The sequence below is a fragment of the Silurus aristotelis genome, assembly GCF_946808225.1.
Source record: "Silurus aristotelis genome assembly, chromosome: 5".
Taxonomy (NCBI): domain Eukaryota; kingdom Metazoa; phylum Chordata; class Actinopteri; order Siluriformes; family Siluridae; genus Silurus; species Silurus aristotelis.
Window position 1 is genome coordinate 967184 of NC_139578.1, and position 23940 is coordinate 991123.

General features: G+C 42.3%; 1 protein-coding gene across 1 annotated transcript; it reads left to right on the forward strand.

Annotated features, from left to right (window-relative positions):
- Nucleotides 1-479: 479 nt before the first annotated feature.
- On the forward strand, nt 480-23594 carry bcl2b (BCL2 apoptosis regulator b). The gene is made up of 2 exons (XM_083542550.1): nt 480-1268; nt 19985-23594. The coding sequence occupies exons 1-2, from the start codon at nt 774-776 to the stop codon at nt 20123-20125; spliced, it is 636 nt and encodes a 211-aa protein (XP_083398676.1). The 5' UTR covers nt 480-773; the 3' UTR covers nt 20126-23594.
- The last annotated feature ends 346 nt before the right edge of the window (nt 23595-23940 follow it).

Below are 23940 nucleotides of genomic sequence, written 5' to 3' on the forward strand. Positions count from 1 at the left end.
ATCAGTATCACACTCATCATTGTGAAACATTTTAACAAGGATCCTCGTGATGTTTCCCGTAAGTAAGACGACAACGTGCTTTCTACGTTGTACTGTTTTACAGAGTGAGTTGTGTGCTAAACTTTTGGCACCCACGAACAAGCTATACGTGTGCTTTGTTTATACCTTTTGATCTTCACTTCAGTTTGATCTGTAAAGCGCTTTTAACAGATACAAACCTGATAATGGTGCTGCACACACACACACACACACACACACACACACACACACACACACACACACACACACACACACACACACACACACTGAATGCAACGGATCCGCACTGCTCGGTAACCTGACGCGTCCCGATAGTGCAACCCCCCCCGCCCCCCAAAAAATATCGGCAGATAACGATTCTTTAATAGAATGAACACCCACACCCACATATATATATATATACACACACACACACACACACACACAGACACTCACTCGCTCACTCCCCTCACGGAGGCAAGTGGGCGTGTGCTCTCCCCCCCCCCCTAAAGCTCGCAGAAACTCGGGGCAGTGGAACTACACACTCCAGCGCGAGACCGCACCGCACCGGTCCGCACGCACGCGCTGTCCGTTTTTCCGCCCCCCTACTTCAAAGATATGCGCGTGAACACACACCCCCGAGTCCGTCGTGCTGCTACTCCTCGCGGGGAGGGAGGCTGCTGTGCTCCACCAATCCGAACGCAGTGAGTTGTAAGAGCCGCAGTCGCTGAGACGTTTCCCGGGAGCGGAACCCCATGGCGAACGGAAACCTTTACGACAACCGGCGCATCGTGGAAAAGTACCTGAGCCACAAGCTGTCTAAATACGGGCACGCGGGCGAGCTCCACGTGTGCGGCGCGAGCAGCCCGGACGCGCCGGAGACGCAGACGGAGGAAGAGGAGCGCGGGAGGGACGGCGCGCGCCGCGCCAACCTGCACCGGGCTCTGCGCGAGGCGGGCGACGAGCTGGAGAGTCTGTTCCGACCCGACCTGGCGGACTTGACCAAGCAGCTGTGCGCGGCCACCCCGGCGGGATCGGAGCAGCGGCGCTTCGCGGCAGTGGCGGACGAGCTGTTCCGCGAGGGGGTCAACTGGGGCCGCGTGGTCGCTTTCTTCGAGTTCGGCGCCACGATGTGCGTGCAGTGCGCGCCCGAAACCGAGCGGAGCGCGCGCGCCGAGAACATCGCGCGCTGGATGGCCGAGTACCTGAACGGCCCGCTGAGCGGATGGATCCAGGAGAACGGGGGATGGGTAGGTCTCCATCACCATGACTCAAACCCTGACCCTAACTTATATAATATATTTAATATAATATAATATATATAATAATAGCAGTGGAACATCAGTAGGTGATGATGATTTTTTCTTTCTAAATGAAAATTAAATCTTATTCCAGACAACTGGTAAAACATCTGACATCCTTGAAAACCAAGATTTCTCTTAAATGATGATCACGTCTTCTTATCACTTACGTTATGGCAGCTATAAATTGTCCTTCAGAAATTACACAGTAAAAAGAATGCGTCATTCCTCTGTCCCGTGTCAGAACATCCTGAATTCTTGCCCTCAGCTTCAATCTACACTACAATCCACTGACACTGGAGCCTCATGGAAACACATCCTAACAGAACCTGTACACCTTCACACAAGTCCCTGTGAATGAGGTTTAATCCTGACTCATCAATCAAAACAACTAACTGATAAAAACCTGTATTTAATGTAAATATCAAATAGATATAAGATATAAAACTCAGTCCATGCTGCTGTTGTGTTCTGGATTCTGATTGGTCAGGAGGCTTCGATTTGTTTCCTATAAAAGAAACTGTAATATGTTCTAATAGAAGAACAAAAACCACTTCAGGACACAACGAATCGTCTTCACGTCCTGTCATGTTTGTTGTTTTTATTCTCCGTACATGGTTTAATTAGTGCAGATAAACAGGAGAAGAAAAACGAAGACTTTTATCCTGAGGTGTATCTCCGTAGCGTATCATGTTAAAGGAAAGCGTGATGAGGAACCACAGCTTCAGGTCCCGGCCTCACAAAACCCTGTGTTTCATATCAAAGTGTCGCAGCCCGAAGGTGAAGAAATGAGATCGGATTAGATTTATATCGTCTTCCTTTCACATCTTTGAACTCGAGCTTTTTCCCCCTGACCACAGCGTTCACGTGTGAGGGATTTCCAGATCGATTTAAACCGTCACGCGCCGCTTTGAAGTCGGAAACGTGACCCTTTAGTGAACCGAGGAAAGAAGACAGAATGTAAAACAGGGGGAAGCCGTGTTGTTTTAATGCAAATGAAACATCCTGATAAAAAAAAACTGAAGAAACGGATCAGAACCGACCCGAAACTCAAACTGAGTGGTACATTTCGCTCGCACTACAGCGACATCTGAGCAGGTAGTCTTTTACGGAGATAAGCGAGGAACTGGAGTCGGCTGGACGGTTTGTGAGGTCAGGCGGGTTTAGAAACAGCTTTGAGTCATGAAGGGAAGTTGACGTGTCTTTAAAATGTGCTGAAGTCTACAATTTCCTCTTCTGCTTGTCTTTTAACGGCATTTTCTGAATGAGTTCGCTGTAAAAAAAAAAAAAAACCTTCTCTAAGCACTTCCTGTCTGTTAGAGGAAAATGTCTGAGATCCGAGACAGAGCTCTGGAGATTAGTGGACTTTTCAAACAGAACGGTACAGAAACCAGGCCTGGTGGTGTATAAAAGTGCTGGACAGCAGACGAGCTTCGTTTTACAGGAGCAACGTTCCATAAACGTCACAAACGATTTTTCCATACAGGAAAAACAAAGCGTTCCTAGTGTTCCTAACACACTTTGAATAAGAGGTTACTATTTTCCTGTAGGTGTTGGAACCATTCAGGAGTTACACCACCCTAATCCAGAGCGACTTACAGTTATCTCAGTTATACAGCTGAGGGTTAAGGGCCTCGCTTAAGGGCCCAGCTTGGTGTTGCTGGAATGTGAACCCATGACCTTCCAATCAGAAGTCCAACATCTTGTCCACTGAGCTAAAGGTTCTCTACAAAATCATCTCTATATGATACCTAAAAGCACTGCACCAACCGTGAACACTCAGGGCTTGATGTTCTCCACCCCCTGTGTTTAACTGTAATATAACCACGGCAACAAAAACGAATTTAACAAAGACCTCGATCATTTGACCCCTCTTTCACTCCATGTTCCTAATTTCGCAACTTTCACTGGAATCAGGACATTTGGATCAAGAATCCAAAAATCGTCTCTAAAAGTCTCATCCCTCTAAAAGCTTTCCAAACACGATCACGTTGTAAACGTATGTATAAACGTAAACGTTCCGATTCGCAGCTACAATAAGCAGCAGTGAAGCTACGACTTCAAACACTCGTCATTGTTAGGAAGTGTCTAAGATGTTGGACTTCTGATCAGAAGGTCATGCTTTTAAATCCCAGCTCCACCAAGCTGCCCCCTGTTTGGCACTTGACCTTCAATTACTCCACTGTATAATGGAGATAAATGTTAGTCGCATCTGCCGTATACCAGAAATGTAAATTGTAGGTCTCTGTTAGCAACAAACATAAAAAACACAAAACAACGAGATAAGAAGCTGACAGAAGATTCGACTTAACTTTATTTCACACCAAAGAAGTTTTGTATGGTCATAATCGATTTACATCCAAATAAGGTCTCATCACTGGTGGCTCTTCAGGGATGCAATGGGTAAGGCGGGGGGGCCAAAACTTTCTGCAGATGTCTTCATGATCTGTGATAAATGGATTTTATTAAAGATTATTGTGTACAGAATTCAAATCTTACAATATCATAAGCCTCAGAATGAAAGCGTGATCTTTTCCTACACGAGGTGATATCCTGAAGCTCGGTATCGTTTTTATGCCTTGTGTTCAGTCTTGTGTTCAGTCTTGTGTTCAGTCTTGTGTTCTTTCGACGCTCTTGGAATGCTGAAACTTATTCCGAAGGCGGATTATCCAAGCTGCAACAATAACAAGAACTATTTGTTTGTTCCTCGTCGTGGTTGCGACATTGTTAGCGGTTTGGTGTCGGAAAACAGCTAAGACACGTTTTTTTCCTCACAGTCTCAGAGTCGGATGGGGAATCTATTCAACTCTTTCCATGGCAGCACCGTTTTCCTCCAAAATCCCTGGAAGGAAAAACCCAGAGGAGTGCTTCTGACAGTTCCTCGACCCCAGCATCATCTCTCATCATCTCTCATCTCTCTTAGCAATAAAGAATAGCATGAGATCCTGATCCGGCAGCGAGGGAGGCATCACGTCGTCACACCGGACTGCTCACACGCAGTATTGGAGAGTGTCACGTTTTGATACATATTACACGTTTGTTTCGAATACGATCTTTGTATCACATTTCATACAAATTCCCAAACTGTAGCTGTAGAAGCTTCTCTATCATTTTCCCCCCTGATCTCGTGCCCTAGAGTCATCTCAGGGCAATAGTTCAAAAACAGAAGGTACTTGCACCTGTGTTTACTTTTGCAACATTACTCGATGATTGGTTGCGTGTGGGAGCCTCTTAAATTACACACTTACCCCTGGTGATTTCAGGCTGAGGGCGTGGCACATGTCAGACAGCTCTGAGGTCTGAAGCTACTCACACTCTGTTGTATCAGGCACCTTCAGTACCTGGACAGAGATAGCTTTAAGTGTAATGATGTGTGTGTGTGTGTGTGTGTGTGTGTGTGTGTGGCCTTGGTTTTCGCCGGGTTCTGACTGAAGCACACACACCTGTAGGGCTGGTATGAGGAGAAACAGAAAGGCAAAGAGGGAGAATTTGAGACCTGACAGAGGGAGATGGTTAGATATTACACACACACACACACACACACACACACACACACACACACTGTTCTTTGTAGCCCTTCTGTGGAAACTATGATAATGAGCGAACTTGCACATGCACGCCGCCGTCCACAAGCTAGCATCAAACCAAGTAACGAACTAGCATATCGGCACGCATGATAATCCCGGCTGAACTAGCGTAATTGGAAAGATGCTAACCAGGCTAGCTGGAATGCAAAGAGGCATGAAAAAAATAACTAGTGTTAACAGGCTAATCATCAAATCCACAAGCTAGCTTCATAAGTAACTCGGTAAGCTAACGTTAGCATTATAATAAACAGTCTGAAACAAACAAGATCACTGTAAACAGTCTAAAGTATATTAATAAAGTAAATTACTAGCATTGTAATAGTGATGCTAATTAGAAACTAACCTTTATAAACGCTAGTTTTCATATATAACTTGTGCAATAGTATGCATGCTTATCTGAACTAGCATTGTAGCAAAATAGTTTAAAAACTAGCATCGCTAAAAATGAAACGAATGTTATTGTAAACAGGCTAAAAATGACTTACATCCTGGATATAGTGAGTAAACAAAACACACCCTGTTTTCTTTTCTTTATTTACAGCGCTAGCATGAGATTAGCCTGCTAATCACCTTGTTCTCTGTTCAAACGTGACAAACCAACCGATAGAAGTATATCATTTTGCGTATGTTCTCATGAAACACACACACACACACACACACACACACACACACACACACACATATGACATTTAAACTCGAGTGTGTGTGTTTTGAAGTTGTGCGTCCAGGCCAAGTTTCCCCCGCCAGGGTCCTCTGACTGCAGCTTTTCTCCACCACTTTCCATCTGTGTGTGTGTGTGTGTGTGTGTGTTTCCAGTCATCGGCCTTTAGTCTTGGAAATCTTTCCTTCTGACGCAGTTTGAGCCTGAAGAAAGCAAGGCCTTGACGCTGGTGTGTGTGTGTGTGTGTGTGTGTGTGTGTGTGTGTGTGTGTCTGTTTCCTCGCTACCTTTGGAGCTTCACGTGTAAAGAGCCTCAGCAGGGTTTATTGATTTCAAGTCAAAAAGCAGAAACACTATGTTTGATTTAAGGTCAAACCCGAAAGCTGCTTGAAATGTTCTGAAATAATTCTTCAAATACAAATTTCATTCACGACTGCGACATGGTGCCTGTAAGAACGAGGATATTGAGCTGGCTATCGTGCAGGTTATATAACTGCTGCTGTAAAGACCTAGCTACAGTTAAGGTTTAATAGCTTTATTCCATAGCACTAGAAAACTCCAGCAGGTAATTTGTCTACACATATTTTTGTCCCTATTTTCCACCAGCACGTGGTGGGCCCTGGTGGTCCGAGGCTCTTTGGAGCCATTGTTCTGCCACCCCTCCGTTCAATTGGTCCAGCGTTTAACACCAAGGCTGCGCTAATCCCACGCACGGTTCTCCCACAAGCCGTCCACACCCTTCCCTTGTCCCTTATTTCTGGGACTTGTCTCCGGAGGCCACGGCTTGTTTCAGGAGCTGAATAAATAAAGCAGACGAGTGGGGTGTTGCTTTCCTGCGAGAGTCCCATCATGGGGGTGGGTGACGTTATTTAAATGTATTCTTTCTCTGGAAAATGATCAGAGACAGGAATAACTACCAGGCTCGAAACACACATGTTGTTTGATGGTCCATGGTGAATGCTGCAGGTTTTCTGTGTCTCCTTAGAACCCAGAGTGAACAAACCAAGAGTAGAACTTGAATACCCCCTTTTTTTTTTGAAAGCCTGCAGTGAAAATGGATCGTTGAGTGGTTTATCAGTTCGCACATCTCATAACTGTGTCATTCAACCATGAAAGGAATGTAGGTTTCAGTTTGACCATGACAGGCATCATTCCTTCTTGATGTTGATTAGCAGGGGAGGTTCCTTACAGGTTCCTTGGGAGGATTTCTTCGTTTACCTTAATTTGGTGTGGGATTTATTGTTTACGTAGGGATTTCAGCAATCCATTACTTGTTGGCAGATGTTCCGCATAGCTGAAACCTAGTATTGATGAAGAAGATACAGTGAACGTTTTCAGATGAGATGTTTATTTCACTTTTTTTTTGGAATGAGTCTCCAGTATCGGAATTTCTAAACTAAAGTCACAACGTTTCTGTTGTCTCACGACATGTTGTCAAGTTGATTATTTCCTATAACAGCGTCATAGCCGTGAGTCCTTGGGCTCGTTAACCCATGCGAGATCACGTTTCTTGTAAAAATGACCTGACATGAATTACGTCCTCGTGCGGTGGATAAAACCAGGATAGGACACATGTTAGTGTTGTGAAAGATGCATGAGCTGAGTAATTGCCCGACACAAGTGGCCATCTCTCACGCACCGTCCATCAGTCACGGCTGTCTGCTCAACCCTTAGCTCGTGTAGCTCAGTGTCACGTGACCACCATTGAAATATTCAGGGTTATGTGAGACAGCCTGGAAATAGACCTGCCGTGACCGTGGACCCTTAAAAAGTCTAGTCCGCCTGGCTCCTCGGGACGTGATGAGGACATTTCCCCCAGTCCCTGGTGCATCGTGGGTTCACACCTGCGGGAACGAGATGCTGGTGCGAGAAATACGAGAAAGGCTGAGATAATGCCTTTCATCAGCCCTCGGAGCCCACCCAGTTTAGCTCCAGTTAAGGGAAAGGTCATGATCGAGGCTGCCGCTGCTGCTATATTTGGAGCCATCAGCCTTCATCCTGTGTCGTTGCATTGTTAGAGGTGGAGCAGCGGACGGCCATGGCGTGTGAATAAGCCGTGGGAATTCCTGCTTGTGAGATAAAAATGGCTTGCAGATTGTCCACTTAATTTGTATGGTTTATTGTACATGTAAAATGTAGGATCTAGTTCTTTAAATGCTTGTACAGATGAAAAGTAGTCTACATGAATAGACACCGAAAGCTTGAAAGCTAGAAAATGTATCCTTCCTCCCCAGCAAAACCGTTTTTTTTTTTTTTTTTTTTTAGAAAATTACTTCTTCCAGACACTTCTGAAACAGCAGACTGTCCTGGGAAAGAGACAGACATTGAAATCTTTCCTGACGAAGTATTGAGGCATGAGAAGCTCAGTAATGCACTTTTTTATCACATCAGGTGACACATCAAGCTGTGGTGTGACACAAATGGCCTTTGGGGCATTAAGCTTCTTGTGTGATGTCTGGTGGACTGAACAGCATGTCCCCATGCTGGAGCCTCGTTCAAAAAAAATCCTATCTAAAGATCCACGTTTGGTTGGACAATGCTGTTCATTAGTATAATTCTGGTGAAGGATGGCTCCACCTGAGTCCAGATGTACAGCATTACATCAGTGTTTCTGACTAAATGTTAGCATAATGTTAGGGTTTATATTTAATTGTAAAAATTCTAAGCATTAAGCCACTTTTGCTCCAGTGAGCACCCCCTGCCCTCCACCCTCACCCTTGGCCATTTCAATTATTTACCTGTTTTTCTGATGAAGTTTAATATACAGTGAATGTTTGCAACAATTATTAAATGTGTTTTTTAGCTTTTCTATGGAAGGTTTCGAATAATTTGTACAGTGTGGGGGTGGAGCATTGTGGTTTTAGGGTGGAGCCATTGGGGTTGGGTGGGGGCTTAATAATAGGAATTTTGCCTTGGGGCCAAAAATGCTAGAAACGGCCCTGGCGCTAGTACATTCTTAGATTGTTAATCGGTTAAATACATCGAGTGGGTGTCTTTATTTTTCTGCCATGTTCAACCACGTCTAGACATGTTGTTGTTGTTTTTTACAACTGAATGATATAAACTTTTTTTTTTAAAGCACCAATAAAATGTTTGTACTGAAAGTCAACATGTAAAGATGAATTACATCAGTCACTGCAGTGAAAAGTTATTAGAGTTATTTGGCTAAATGAATGTTTGAGTAGAAGAGACAGAAAACACTATTATCCATGAAATGTCTGTACACACACCATGGATTAATCCCTACAGCCCCTGTTTTAGAGAACCTTTAGCTAATCCAGGCAGATACCATACTGGTCACACCTTCTCTTGTTACAAAAGGGTTTTAAAGGGCAGCCAATAGCACAGCGCACCACAGCAGTAGCATGGATTATCGCTCTGTGATCTCGTGGAGATGTTAATCGTAAGAAGGGTGATGGGTGGTGTTTCATGAGAAGTACAGGCGCCTCGTTTAATGGACGTCAGAGGGTGGCTACAAAAACAGCCAGACCACATCATACAAAAAAGGGGCACAAAATAGATGATCAACAGGGTTGTAGGGTGCCAGGCTTGTCAGGTTGCCAGGTCTTCAGGAATATTGCACTTTATAGCACAAATCAAGGTGTGCATCAGAAAAGCAAGGAAACATGAATCCTAATTTACAACAAGAGAATGGAAAGACTTTCCGTTAAACATTTAAAGGTTGATCTTAATAATCATCCATAGTCTTAATACCTACAGTAAGACTCTCAATTTACTATTTTACCTTCGCATTTGTCTTCTCGATTCTGTTTTGGTTTGTCTGTCCTTTGTTTATCCCTTATTCAAGATCAGCTCTACGAAAGACACTTTCCTCTTCTACACCTGTATACAGTAATGACTCATATTCCCTGTATCTGGTGTCACTCAGAAGAGACATGCTCCCTTTCAGCTCCTCAAGGTTTCTTCCTGATGTCACCTCACCACTGTCGCCTCTGGCTTGCTCATTAGAGATGCCTTCTGCCTCTTTTATGGATTCATAGCTGTTTTCAGCAAGAGAAAACATGAAAGATGTTTTCAGAACCTAGGAGTTGTCCAGAATACCAGTGGTCAGCCATCTTGAAAATATTGTCCATGGTGCAGCCTGTTTTGTGAGTTGAAGCACTTGATTGATGACCCTAGTATTCTCTAGTAAGCCCAAAATCGACATCTGGATGTCTATAAAGCTGCTCACTGACAGCGTCTGTCGTTAAGATTCTGTCCAAAACAGATCGAATATGAACCTGTCAACTTGTATTTAGTTTTTTAATGGCAACCCAACAACAGAACCCACAATGACCACAGCTGACATTCTTGCTCTTGCCCTCTGCTCTGTTTATCTTTCCTGAGGCGAGGAATTTGGTATTCACATTTTTTTTCCCATTTCCCCTAACTGACCAGTCCTGTCTCCAACCCTGTCCTGTCTGTGGCTCGCAACTGGATGGTGCAACAAATTTTAGCCACAAGGAATATTTTCTTTCTGTGAATATCTCCATGAATGTCCTCTTTGTAACTGTACTCCACTCGTGTCCTGACAGTCTGTATCTACTATCTGTTTGCTACACAAGAGGCTCAGCAGGATCACAGTCCAAGTTAGCCAGGTTCAAACACAGAGCAGGCATCACACAGCAATGAATGAAAAGACTTTGCATTATATAACTAAAAAACATTTGTGTATATCAAATAAACCAAGAAATTATTGTCAAATCACCACCTCCCCTACTGGGTCCTGGACAACCCCCAAATACACAAACAACCACCAACTTCACCCCCCCAAGCTGTACATACTCATTATCCTGCTCTCTGCCCTTTGATGTAAATATTCCTTAACACAGAAGCACAAACAGGCCTTTACGTCTTCACATCGTGAATCGCAGAAGGTGCTTCGTAAAGAAGACTTCCAGTACACATTCCAGAAGTGGCAGGAACGCTGGGAACGCTGTATTGCTGTTCAATGGGACTATTTTTAAGATGATTTTGAAGATGATAGAAAACTTTTGATACCCGCTCGTAAAAAATTAATTCTTCAAGGGCAGCAGTTGTAAGCCACTAACCAGGCTTAGTCTATTCTACAAATCCTTTTAGGATTCACTCAAACCTTTTCATTAAGAACGTGGAGTAAATGACAAAGCACAAAACCTCATAGCAAAATCATCTCATGTTTGTCTCATCTATATTTTGCCCTCTGTTTGCCAAATGAGAACGTCTGATGTTGAAAACTCCCTCCTTTTCTTTTTCAGCCAAATTTCTGTACTGTGGCCTTCACCCATGACTAAACTCCGGATGATTTAATGCATAGTTTTTAAAATGAAAAGACGCCTGTAATTGCTGACCATTTACATGCGGCAACTATCAGGGATTTAAGTGCCTGCTGTCTTCGACGACCTTGACAGAAATGGTATCGACCTTCAGAGCTGTCAGTGGTGCTTGCAATCTAATATTATCCTCGCTTGGGAGGAGAGGGCGTACAGTGGAGTACAGTTTATTAGCATCCCCTGTGGTCCGTTTGGTCCTTTCTGCGTGTTATAGTATAACAATGGCTTTATTTGCGTCCTTTTTTTCTTTCAACGAAGCAGGAATGTCAGTTCAGCTGGTTCTATTGTAACTTATTCCCAACCAGTTCCCAATGCAGTAACAAGCATTTACATAGTTTCCTGCCATGCATGAAGACCGTCTGTTTACAATGATGCGGCTTAGCGATTGTTGAACGGAACTACATGCTGGCATTCGCCACCTTCATGAATCTTTATTTCGACTCGCCCAAATAAACTCACTAGCTAATTATCAATGATCGTTAGGATCTGTAGGAAATGTGTCAGAGCAGGTGAAATAATAATTCAACATGCTTCGGTTGCCAGGTCTAACACCTTGAACATTTAAATATGTCACAGAGGTTAGAACAAGTACAAAACATAGTGGTTCCTGTGAAGAGTTAATTATCCGGCATGGGGGAGTAGCTGTGATCCTTTATAGAGGCTCTCTAAACTCTGTATTTGCATCCGTTTAGAACTCATTATCATTATCATTTTGAATAATTTATTGGTATTTAGTTACAACATCCTTATTATATATTTATTTGGACCATCTCTCACACACACACATGATCAACTCTATTCAACGCTATTAAATATGCAAACAGTGTCAATAATCACTGACTTTTTGGAATCATCTTCACTTGTTGACTTAGATTTTTGACTGAATATTAGATTCTTTCTTATATTTGACAAAATCGGGTTGCCAGAACTTTTGAGCTCATTTTACATCCCAGTGAGATTCACAGCAGCATTGAAATCAATTATCTTTCCCATGTTATAATAGCCTGGTCAATGGCCAGGTAGTTAGCGTAGGTTTGGATTGAAACTCTTAGAATTTGCCCTCCTTAGGCATTTTTAACTCACAGGAATCTTTTGTAGATTTTTTTTTTTTCCATCTTTCGTCTCTAATACTTAAACACGATAATGCGCTCATGTGGGAGCCAAAATACATCTTAGCTAAATCCAAAACAAGAGCAGTTTGTTTTTACTGCGCAACGACGGTGAATGTTAGTCTTTGTGAAGCCGTCTCTCTTTTCAGAGCACTCGCATTCCTCCTGTATCAGAGCAAGCAGGAAACAAAGTGGGGTTGTTTGTCTCGAAACACCAGCACATTCCTTTAATTCCTCCTCCCAGCTTTTTGGAAGGAAATCAGCTGGTTGCCGGGTGGATTGAACTTTTCCCTGCTTTCCTTGTTGCCCACAGACGAAGGCAAGAAGGAGGAGAAAAGTGGACTTACAGAAAAAAGGCCCTTGTTTTGGTCCGCCAAAAGGATCATGACTTAATGTATTATGAGTATGTATGCAGAGTACAGGCTCATGTACACACTCAGGGCTGTGGACCTTCAAACAAACGTCCTCACTCAATTTAAACCTGAGAAGTCTTTATCTCTATTAACACAATGTTTCATTTGAACACAATAAGAACTTCAAAAATCCACCCACCCACGCCACCCCATTGTGCTCCTGCAGCTTAGTCAAACCGACTTTGTTGCCAAAACTGTCAAGATTTCATTACTGCGTTTCTCAAGAAGCTCTCACGATGAAAGAAGAACCCTGACCTGAGGAGGAGGGGGATGATGTTCACTAAAGCTTAGAGAAGTTTTTTATTATTTTAACTTTGATGATTTCATTATCTAACAGATATTTTGCCCCCTCTGAATACACCCCGAGATGAAGGGCAGGACAATGTAGCATGACTGAGGCACGGAACCTGAGCTTGTGTGCCGACACACCATTGTCTCTAAATTATGCTATTATGTGTCATCTTTTTTCTTTTCTTTTTTAAATAAAAGAACAGTAGGTTGTATGATCTCCAAGCATGATGAAAAAAGCACGGCTTGCGAACCGAGAAACTTCCCAGAAGCATTAACGATTTGCATTTTAAACAAATGCATGTAAAGTAGATCTTTTATAGAACAGTTTTTTTCCCACCAAGTAAGAAAAGCGTGCTCTCTTAAGTGGTATATTGGTTCGAGTTTTCCTTCTGTAGGTTCTGTATCTTGAGGTTTTTTTTTACATTTCCAGCCTTCTCCTGTTAAAGCTTACACCAATTTTACATAACATCTTTTTTTTTTCTACAAATATCTTCCACATGGGTGTGACTTGTTTGGGCTCATTCTGCTCTTCACTTATCACCCTGGCTAGACATTTGGCGTCGCTTAGCAAGATGTTCCTCGGTAATGAAAGCCCACGTGTCTGGTATTCACTGGGTTCACCATGGAAAAGTTAGCTCATCTCCAGACACCAAGGAGTGTTCCACACACACACTCTGGTCTCTTGTTTCGCTCAGTAATCCGACCAGCTGGCAGCATTAAACACTACAAGAAGGGAAAGTTCTTCGGTGCTGGTCTTATAAGCGTCGCTTATTTCTTCTAACCGGAGAAAACTAGGGACAAGTGCAAGACCTTGCTGTTGGCCCTGATAACCTGCACCATGTAGAGCAAAGTGCTCAGTGCTCGCTGAATGTAACTGCTCTCGCTTTCTTTTCCCATGATGGCTCGAAGGTGTAGTAAGTTCTCCGGTTCTCTGAGGGGTTTTCCTGAAGAAAGGTCTCCTTACCCTGCGTTGCTCGTGCGTGTTCAGTAGAAAATGAACGAATCACTCTTTGAGACAACTCGTTCTTCTGGGTCGCATTAAAGACTCGTTCAAAATGAATGAATGGTTCATGAACAACCATCACCACTAACTAGATATTAGAGTGTCAACAAGGCGAGCTCCTGAAGATAATCCATTCACTATATATTTTTGTTCATGAGAAGGTCTGGAAAACTGGTAGTAGAGATTTTATCATGCTGCACATACACTGATTTGAGAACGAACTTGGGGTATGATGTCTCAGCGGAAGGGAAAGAACGCAATGAGAAAATGGTGAGGAGAAACAAGAAACAGCAGCAGAATCAAGATCACATCTTGTGAACATTCACGTCTTTATTCAGATACTGATTTTTGTTTTTCTCGCCATTTTTGTCTCCTCGTTCCTTTCGGTGAGGATTTTTTCTTCAACCTGAGCTTTAGAAAGGTGTTGGGTGACTTCTGTAAAAGGGCATTTGGGGAAAATGAGTGTGAGTGTGAGTGTGAGTGTGAGTGTGAGTGTGAGTGTGTGTGTGTGTGTGTGTGTGTGTGTGTGAGATGATTCAGCAAACCCTTCTTGTTCATCTTCGTGCACGTCATCGTGGCCTTTTCACTCAGCAGATACAATAAGCGGGTTTTTATTAGATTCTCTGACCAAGCTGGTCTGGTTTATTTACAGCACACTGAGTTTCAACCACACACACACCAAATTTTCTATGTATGGTGTTGCCAAAAGTATTCAGACACCTGGCTTTTCCAGCCATATGCGGTTCTTCCCCAAAATGTTCCCACAAAGTTGGTGGCACGCGATTGTGTAGGACATCTTTGGATGCAGGAGCGTGAAATTTCAGCCTTGGTGCTTAATGAAATCTCCACAAAATCTAGTGGAACATCTTCCCAGAAGATTGGAAGTTCTTATAAGAGCAAATGAGGACTACATGCGGAATGGAATGTTCAAAAAGAAGCACAAACCACAAATCTTATACTCAGATATCAGGTATCAGATCAGAATAGCACTTGATCCAGCATATCAGAAGCCACAAACGGCTACATGGGAGAAATTCAACCGGTTTAAAATTTCACATGATGAAAAGGTTTGTGAAATAACAAAGCAATATATCATAGAAATCTTCAAACCTACTGCTGTTTTGTTCACTGTAAGTGTTATTACACTGTAACTGTAAATCCGGGATTTACAGGATTTCGTAATTACAGACAGAAATCGCAGCGATAACCATGTGTTCCTGTTTTCACCATGTCACATGATCACCGGTTTATCCAAAATTCATCGGAGATCCTTTCAAGTCTCAGACACGCCGATAAACAAGCTGGTGGACGCTCAAGCGTTTGGTCTTGTGGCCGTCGGGGTTGTGTGTGTTGTCTAGCGTCAGTGTGTAATTTGTTAGGTGTTATGAGGATGCGAGTTTGCCTGATGCAAGCGTTTGTGTATAAAACGTTCACGGTGTTTACGCTGGAGACATTCCCACCTTTTTAACGTGATAATTACACCACTGGGTTTGTGTGCTGCTTCTTCACACCATCCACTTTAGCTCCTAAAGTGTGTGTGTGTGTGTGTGTTGGCATGTTCCCATGGGCTCGATGTAGTGCCTTGAGGCGGCCGAGAGACGATACACAGCACTCTACACACTTATATACTGCATGTCCAAACTGATCAGCGTTATGAGGAAATAAAAAAGTTCTGAAATGATATTAAAATGTCGGTTATGACACAAAGTTTGCGTACGCGCACTCATACCATGTCATAAGAGTCTGCCTGTATCCGAGTGACTCCTGGGGACTCCCCTCCCTGTACCACCCCTCCAACCCCCTGCAAGTGGTGAGAAAAGCAAATGGATCACGTTGCGGTAACCATGGCGACAACTCGACCCCTTTGAGAAAGAATCCCACGTTTGTTTTTCGTTATGCTTCCAGGCTTTTTTCCTGTCCACCGAGGTAAAATAGTGTGTTGCCTAGGAGACGCCTGAGGGACATTCGCTGACCTTATTAAACACTTCTGCTGATGAAGCGGTTCGGCTAAACACTCACCTGCGTCTCTCAGGCGATCTCGACACGAGGCCGTTATCCGCTTTGCGTAAAAGGGAACACAATAAGGGACTCGAAACGTTTGACCTCACACAAGATAAAAACGCGCAAAACTCACTTGAAATACAGCAAGTGCTCGTTCTGGATTTCAATGAATTTGGGGAAACTAATTGCTCATGTGGCCCTGTACTCGTACTCTGCACAAAGACAATAAAGTTAAATCTAATCCTATCTAAGATATCCCTTGTCCGATCCGCTAGCTAGTTAAGTGTTTGTAAATTTAGACCTCGCTAGATAAGTGGACTAGGTTTGCTTCTGGTGCATTCGTTCGATCATGTGGTAAATCGTGTTCTGATGAACAACAAAAACGTGATCGGCGCTTCCTGTTTCTGTGGCTGATCTGGTGACGTCAGCTCTTTACTCACCTACGTTACCCATGAAGCTCCATCGGAGGAGAAACTAAAGAAGCAATTATAAGTCGTGAATCGTTACTGTTCAGTCCGGCTCAGATTTTGCTAGCCTGAGATTCACAGGTGTCCGATCTCAGCATGGCTCGAACAGCTGGGTGTTAACTCACAGCTAGTCATAATGTTGGATTTGTTGGAATTGTCCTGACAGGATAAAATTTACAGGAAAAACGATCAAAGCACAATCTCAGCCTGCGTCATCTGCGCTGGATGCTTAATCTCAAATCAGATCTCAGTTTATCGTTCTTTCCGCTTTTCACTTTTATATAGGAGCTTTATAAAGATCTGAAATCACAGAGTCAAAGTTTACGTCAATGCTAGGACATGTAGAAAGTTCAGGCTGGTTTGTTATTAGAAAAACATCCACATACATGTGGACGGGAACATTAGGAGAAGTGTGTAAGAGATCACAGTGAGGGATCACGACACCTCGAGGTGTTCGCCATGTGACATGCGATGCCGTAAAAGCGTATTTATCCAACAACAGGAGACAGAAAGACGTGTAATGGAAAACAGGCATGCTTCACTTCATCCCACCAGTGCAGAGAGAGGTCACGTGTGTGTGTGTGTGTGTGTGTGTGTGTGTGGGTGAAATGATGAAACAGAGCATGATGTTCCCCATCCGCCGTCCCATGATGCTCAGCCGATTCCCTTTTCCACCCATTCGGTCTCTTATGACTCGTCTCTCTGCCTGCATTTGCTGAGAAAACATGGAAAAGGAGTAGATGGAGAAGTTGTTTCGAGCTGAGAAAAGCTGCAGAGCATTTCCATAACTCCTCCCCTTCACCACTACATATGGTCCTGCAAGTGTTCTGTACTTTAATCAGGGAGAAAAAAGCGAACTCCAGTAGATTTGGGATGAAGCGCGATCATGCCTGGGTGATGAGAGTGTAACAGAAATTTCCACACGTGACATCACGAGCCTTCTGATTCATTTAGATCAAAGTCAGCTGCTGTTTTCTCAGAGAAACGCCATCGATAACTACGTAGCTCCAAAGAAATCCTGCTTTACTTACAGTAGCAGTGGTTCTTTAGATCACTCACACACACACACAGTGTCTATGCTAATACTTGCGAATAGGGGCAGCATGATTCCCACCCCGATGGGCCTAATAATATAATGCTTGTTTACAATAATGCTAATTGATGAGTTGGGCTGTTTGCCTGTTTAATGCTAGTTTGTTTTAGTCTATTTTGTAGACTGTTTATTATAATGTATTATAATAATCCTGTTGTTTTTGTCTGCTAATTGCTAGTTTGTCCTTTATGTTCATCTTTGCAAATACTAATTATGATTCATCATGTTCTAGTGCTAGCCTGTTGCTTAGCCTGTTTAGTGCTGTAGATCCAGCAGAGCTCTGAACTGAACCAAACAGGATGCAGTAACCTGTTAATAATAATAATAATAATAATAATAATAATAATAAAACACTAGAATTTACTGTGTTAGCATGTTTACCTGACGAACTAGTGAACTGGTCCAGCATGTTAGCATCAGACACATCGAGCATGTGATCCGCGCCAGCGTTTTCGTACCCTCAGAGTACGTTGAGGGCAGGAAAATATTCACCATGTCAGTTCTTGAACACTCAGAACACTTCCTCCTATTCTTACTTTGGGACTTTCCTTGGTATTAAAGGCAGATCTTACGACAATAACAGGCTTAAGCAGGAGGATTTTATTTTAGTTGCTCTGAGTAAGAGAAGGTACAGATTAGGAAACGCGAGACCACGAGAGCAGGAAACAACGACCAATCACACACCACCATTATAATTCCCAATGACTAATCCCTGCACACCGCCATTAGAATTCCCAACGACCAATCACACACCACCATTATAATTCCCAATGACTAATCCCTGCACACCGCCATTAGAATTCCCAACGACCAATCACACACCACCATTATAATTCCCAATGACTAATCCCTGCACACCGCCATTAGAATTCCCAACGACCAATCACACACCACCATTATAATTCCCAATGACTAATCCCTGCACACCGCCATTAGAATTCCCAACGACCAATCACACACCACCATTATAATTCCCAATGACTAATCCCTGCACACCGCCATTAGAATTCCCAACGACCAATCACACACCACCATTATAATTCCTAACGACCAATCATTGACCTCTGTTATTATTCCCAATCACCAATCCCTAACCACCAGCATTATCATTCCCAATTTTCCAGAAGTGATGCTAAATATAATAAAGCTTGAATTTGTTTCTGTTGTTTTGCAGGAAATCCAGAGATGTTGAACGCGTCCTGGTGGATTGACGACGTTTAGATTTTTGTGCCATAATTGTTACTTTATACAGTTTGAATGTGTGCTCTAAAATCATATCAAACCTCAGCTGAGCTTTGTGTAAATAGAGGCCATGATGTACTGCCGCTTGTTCTCTCTGCCCGTAGCGCTGAAGCAGAGAGATTATGTAAGGCATGAGGTAATGCTGTCACACTCATCTTCCCGAACAAACCACCAAGAGGAACAAACCCCCTCCCCCAAACCATTCCTCCCACCCCATGCCCCCTTCATCCGCATGACTTCAGCCAGGCCTTTTAGACTTCCTGCTATGAACAAAGCCTCGGGTCTGCGATGGGAGCAGCTGTGTCTTACCGGACATCCTCTTTTCCTCTGTGCACTTTAAAGAACTTTCAATTTCTCATTTAATGCCCATAAGGTGGAGATACTCAACTCTGTGTATGGAGTCTGTGGTCATGTGTGTGTGTGTGTGTTTGAAGATAAACCGTCTGTTTTTAATCAGGCATGTTTGGTCTCCTGCATGTGTTGGCATGCAGATGGATCTTCAATCTCTCGACCCCCCAGATCGCCCGGCACACACCAGTACACTCAGAGGAGGCCGTGTGCGTGTCTGTGTGTTGACGCTCAGATCGGGGTGCGACTCACATTCCCACCACTAGGGAGACGCAAAGTAGCACAACATTGGCAAAATGGTTCTCTCATATACCATCATATATGATAATCTCAGGTTGGATCTGATTGGCCAGGACAAAAACGCTGACATCACATCCTTGAGGGGGGTCTGTGATAAACACATTTCAACTAGAACCTAATGGCAAAAAAATAAACCTTCCGTGTCAAATGCTCTCATCAAACCCATACTCTACAGAATTTTTCTTTATGCCCAAATTGTTTTGAATACATTTTTTTTTATAAAATTCATTTCTACACCTGCATAACAGCCGAAAACCTCTGGATCACCTGGACAACATATTTGCTCTATATATTTTATAGAAAATATATAAAAAACAGCTGATATTAGTACAAAAATTATATATGTATATTTTAAAACAATGTAGTACATCAAAAAGTAGTGAACTTCCCGTCCTATTGCGACCCCTGGTGGTAATAAATATTCAGGAACAATAAACCACATATGGTTGGGAAAACATGCATATTTTTGGTAATAAAAATATTGGTTTTGAAAACTGAAATGTTATAATATAAATTATATATATATATATATTATACGTATTAAGGGGGAATTTGTGGTGAAACACGTTTGCTGTTGTTTTGAATAGTTATCGGGTCATAAAAATACAAGAGCCAACCAGGTTCCAGTATGCAAATACAGAATGTACAAATTTGCATATTCATAGAAAACAGGCCTTGGATTTCTTGATGAATAATAGAAGTTTCCAGAGCACATATCTGTTGTTTTATATCAATCTATTAGTTGTGTAATGTTTATTAAACATGCTCTATCCTGTTCTGAGGGATTCTCTTCATCATTTATTCATTCTTCAGAATTTTTTTCTCATTTTTTCCCTAAGGATGCCTTTGTGGAGCTGTACACGAGGAAGAAGGACACGGTGTTCAGCAGCTCGTGGCCGTCTCTAACCACGTCCGTGTTCAGTTTGGCGGCGCTGGGGGCAGTCGGTCTGACTATCGGGGCGTTTCTCACTCAGAAATGAAGAACTCCAACCGTCCTCCTCTTTCTCCTCCTCCTTTACTCCCTCGTTCCTTTAGAAGATCGTAAGAGGACGTGGAGATGATGTGTTCCAGTGACGTCCTCAAGTCCTTCCTCATTCGTCCCTTAGGAAACCGATTAAGCGTCCATTCTGGGAAAAAAAGAAACATCCGCTTCTCCGCGTCCTGAGGATTCCCAGCTCATGATCATTCTTCCGTTTTACATGCAAAGTTTATTCGAGTTTTCTTGATGATGACAGATTTTCAAATAATACGACGCCTGATGAGCAGCTTTTCGTCTGCTCCATCACCGCTGCTGCTCCAAACAACGCTAGTAGATCGAGATCATGAGAGCACCAAGATTTAACAGATAGTAAGGAACCGGAAGCTTCCTGAAAATTGCTGGATTTAAAAAATAAATAAATAAATAAATAAACAAATAAAAAAAAAAGAGAACACTGTTGCTAGGCAACCGGGCGGAAAAAAATGGCCAAAGGTCTCTGTTATTCGATTGTACATGAGGATATTAGCTACATCTTAGCCATGACGTAAAGGGGAAACAGCGCAGAAGGATCCAGAACGTCAACGTTTTCACAGAAGTGGTGAGAAAACTAGGAAGAAAAGACTAAAACAAGCCTCGATCAACATTCAGGCGCTGATCAGACGCCCGGCAGACGTGCGTTGACGTGATCGTGGAAAAAGTGCGTCTGGAATCGTCTCAGGAGCGTTTGAAAAGTACGGTACTCCTGTGAGTGAAATCAAACGGTCGATAAAGGAGAAGCAATGCGACTGGAGTCTCGGAGCTCCAACCCAGATGGAATTCTGTGGCATCATCAGTGTGAAACTTCACAGTGGACATGACGTCATTATGATTTATAAAGTACCAAAAAAACATCTTTTTTTTAAAAGTTCCAAACTTGTGCTTTGTGCGAATAAAAAAACGTCCCACAGGTTTTCCTTTATGGAATTGTGCTGCTCACCTCGAACACGGATCCTCTTCAACTAATGGCTCTCCATAACCTTGAGAAGATACACTTTAATGGCAAAAGTTTGTGGACACCTGACCATAAGATATGTGCCTCCGTTTATAACAAGCTCCATTTTTCTGGGAAGATGTTCCACAAGATTTTGTGGAGCTACAAACGTGTTAGTAAAGTCAGGTCGTGATGGAGGTGAGGTGAGGTGCAGATGCTCCAGTCCGACCCGTGTAGAGCAGATCTTCATGCGAACATAAACAGAGGAGCAGTTTTGGGTCTCGTAGTTCAAGTCAAGGCAAAATTTTATGCTCCTGCATCCAAAGATGTCACATTTTTGTGTGTCTCCATTTTTGTATAAAGAACCATGAAAGGTGAGAACTTTTTGATGGAACTTCACAGTTCAGCTGCGCTTCCAAATATCCACAATGGCCGCCGCATCCAAGCTACCTGTCTTTCTTTAACGATTACAGGCAGAGAGGATTCCCAATGTTTTTTTTTCCAAATTGTTGTGTCTAAGGCAAGTGTGTGTGTGTGTGTGTGTGTGTGTGTGAAAGAAAAGTGATTGCGAGACTGACTGAGGTATTGAGAGTTGGTTAATGTCTGACAAATGGCAGATCAAACTTCGAAAAAAAAAAAAAAGCCCAAAGAAAACAAACAAAAAAACCCTGTTACTTATAAATGATAGTAATATCACATATAAAATGTTCCTGTAAAATCAAACAAGCAGGAATGTTCACATGAATCACCGTCTGACTTTCATTTCATTTTAATTTATGGTAATAAATTATTGTTATATTATCATACAGTATGTAGCTACTTGTTTGTTTTTTTATTTACAGGAAAACACATTCTCATGAATTCCTGATGTAAAATTTTAATCTGATTGGGTGTAATATTGAGTTTTAGTTCACTGACGACCTCGTTTCATTTTACAAACCTTACAATATATTAAAAAAACATTTCACAGAATTAATTTTTGATTCCCATCAGATTTCTTTCCTGCTAAAATTCAGTGTTTTTGAAGAAACCAGACGTGGAAATTCATGATGGAGTTGATGTTAAAATGTTCTTATATTTGTTCGTTCACAATTTTGCAGTGAGGTGAATCTTTGGACACAGATTTCCTTTCGTGGAATGAACATATTGTCGTTTTTTGTTTTTTTCCGACTAAATGAATGGAGGGATGAATACGGAGGCTGAATGTGTACACGAGCAGGATGGAAAGAAAATGCAGGTCAGAAAGAGAATGAGAAGAATGAACCTGATACAGTGAGAGTTCAGATATGTGTGTGTTCAGTGTGTGTGTGTGTGTGCGTGTTACACTTACAGATTTCCTCTAAAACCCCATTCTTTGCATTATTTATTTATGAGGTACATTAAAGAGTGAATCCTGAACCATTTAAATGAAATCATTTTTCTTACATTTTATTTTCTATCTCACGTCCAGATCGTGTTTTTTTTTTTTTTTTTTTAATTTCAAATTACATCTAATATATAAAGCTTTTATAATTTTTTATTATTAGGATCTTATTTTGCTTCATGAGATGCTGCTTTTTGTTATCATTCAAACTGATTATTGAATTAATCCGAAGAAAAAAAAAAAAAGAGGATATTTATTGAACATTAACGTGTCATCACCGGTTACCATAGCGATGTACAGCGGCTGTGGAATGTTTGGAGACACGTAGTCTTTAATGGTTTTTGAGATGTTCCTTTGGTTTTGCTGAGAGAGAAAAAGAAAGAATTGGACAGTGAAGGAGAGGAAGAACGTTTAAAGTCCAAACAGGACAGTTTTGTCTCTAAGAGAAGAACTTGTGTAAGACGGTGAACAGGAGAGAAGATGTGATCCCCTCAACCCCCACACTGACACATGGAGGTGGAGTTTAATGGTTTGGGCTTGTTTTGGAGCAGGGAAGGTTGGAGACTTATTCTGGGTGAAAAGTGCCAACATGGCAACCATTCCATACTTCAACACCATGCAGTTCCGTCTGGACTGTGGCTCATTGGAAGCGACTTCACTGTACAACAAGACGATGAGCCGAAGAGCACGTCTGAATTCTGCACGTGTTATTTAGAGTGAACAGACGTCTGCAGCACAAGAACTGAATCAAACACCAAGAAGCACAGCAAAGTATTTCAGCTGAATGTTTGGAGAAATGTGTGAAAAGTGTCTGGATGCTGAAAGTGTGGCTGAGTGAGAGACTGTTCTTCATGACAGAGTTCTGGACATTGACATTTAAACTCAATCTTCAGATCGTTACATTGCAGATTTTGTTGCATAGAAACCAAAGGAACATGCACGTGTCTCAAACACCATGAAACACTTTCCAGACGTCTCACAGCCACTGCACTGTCACACAATCATAACACAAACATATTCAACCTTTCATTAGTATTTTTTTTGTGTAGTTTTATTTTAATTTTATCAGCTGAAAGTGTGTGAAATAAAATCTGTTTATTTTGTCTGGTGATGGAAATAAAGACTTTTTCTTTTAAACTCTCACTTCTGATTCTCTTAAAACCTTCATCTCACTCGTCTTTCCTCTCGATCTCTATCACTCTCTTTCTCTCAATAGTTTACATTTTGTAAAGAATGTTAGAGATGATATTGAATAATACATACCTCTCTCTCTCTCTCTCTCTCTCTCTCTCTCTCTCTCTCTCTCTCTCTCATTCTCATGTCTTTGATGCGTCACATTTTTATTATTCCCTCCCAATCGAATATCTGAGTGTTTTTGAGATTTCCATATCAGAGGTCAAAAACAGTTTTATAGCGCTATATTGGCACCTAGTGGACACATCTGTAATTACAACAGGGGTAGTGTTTAATCGTTCTCAAGACA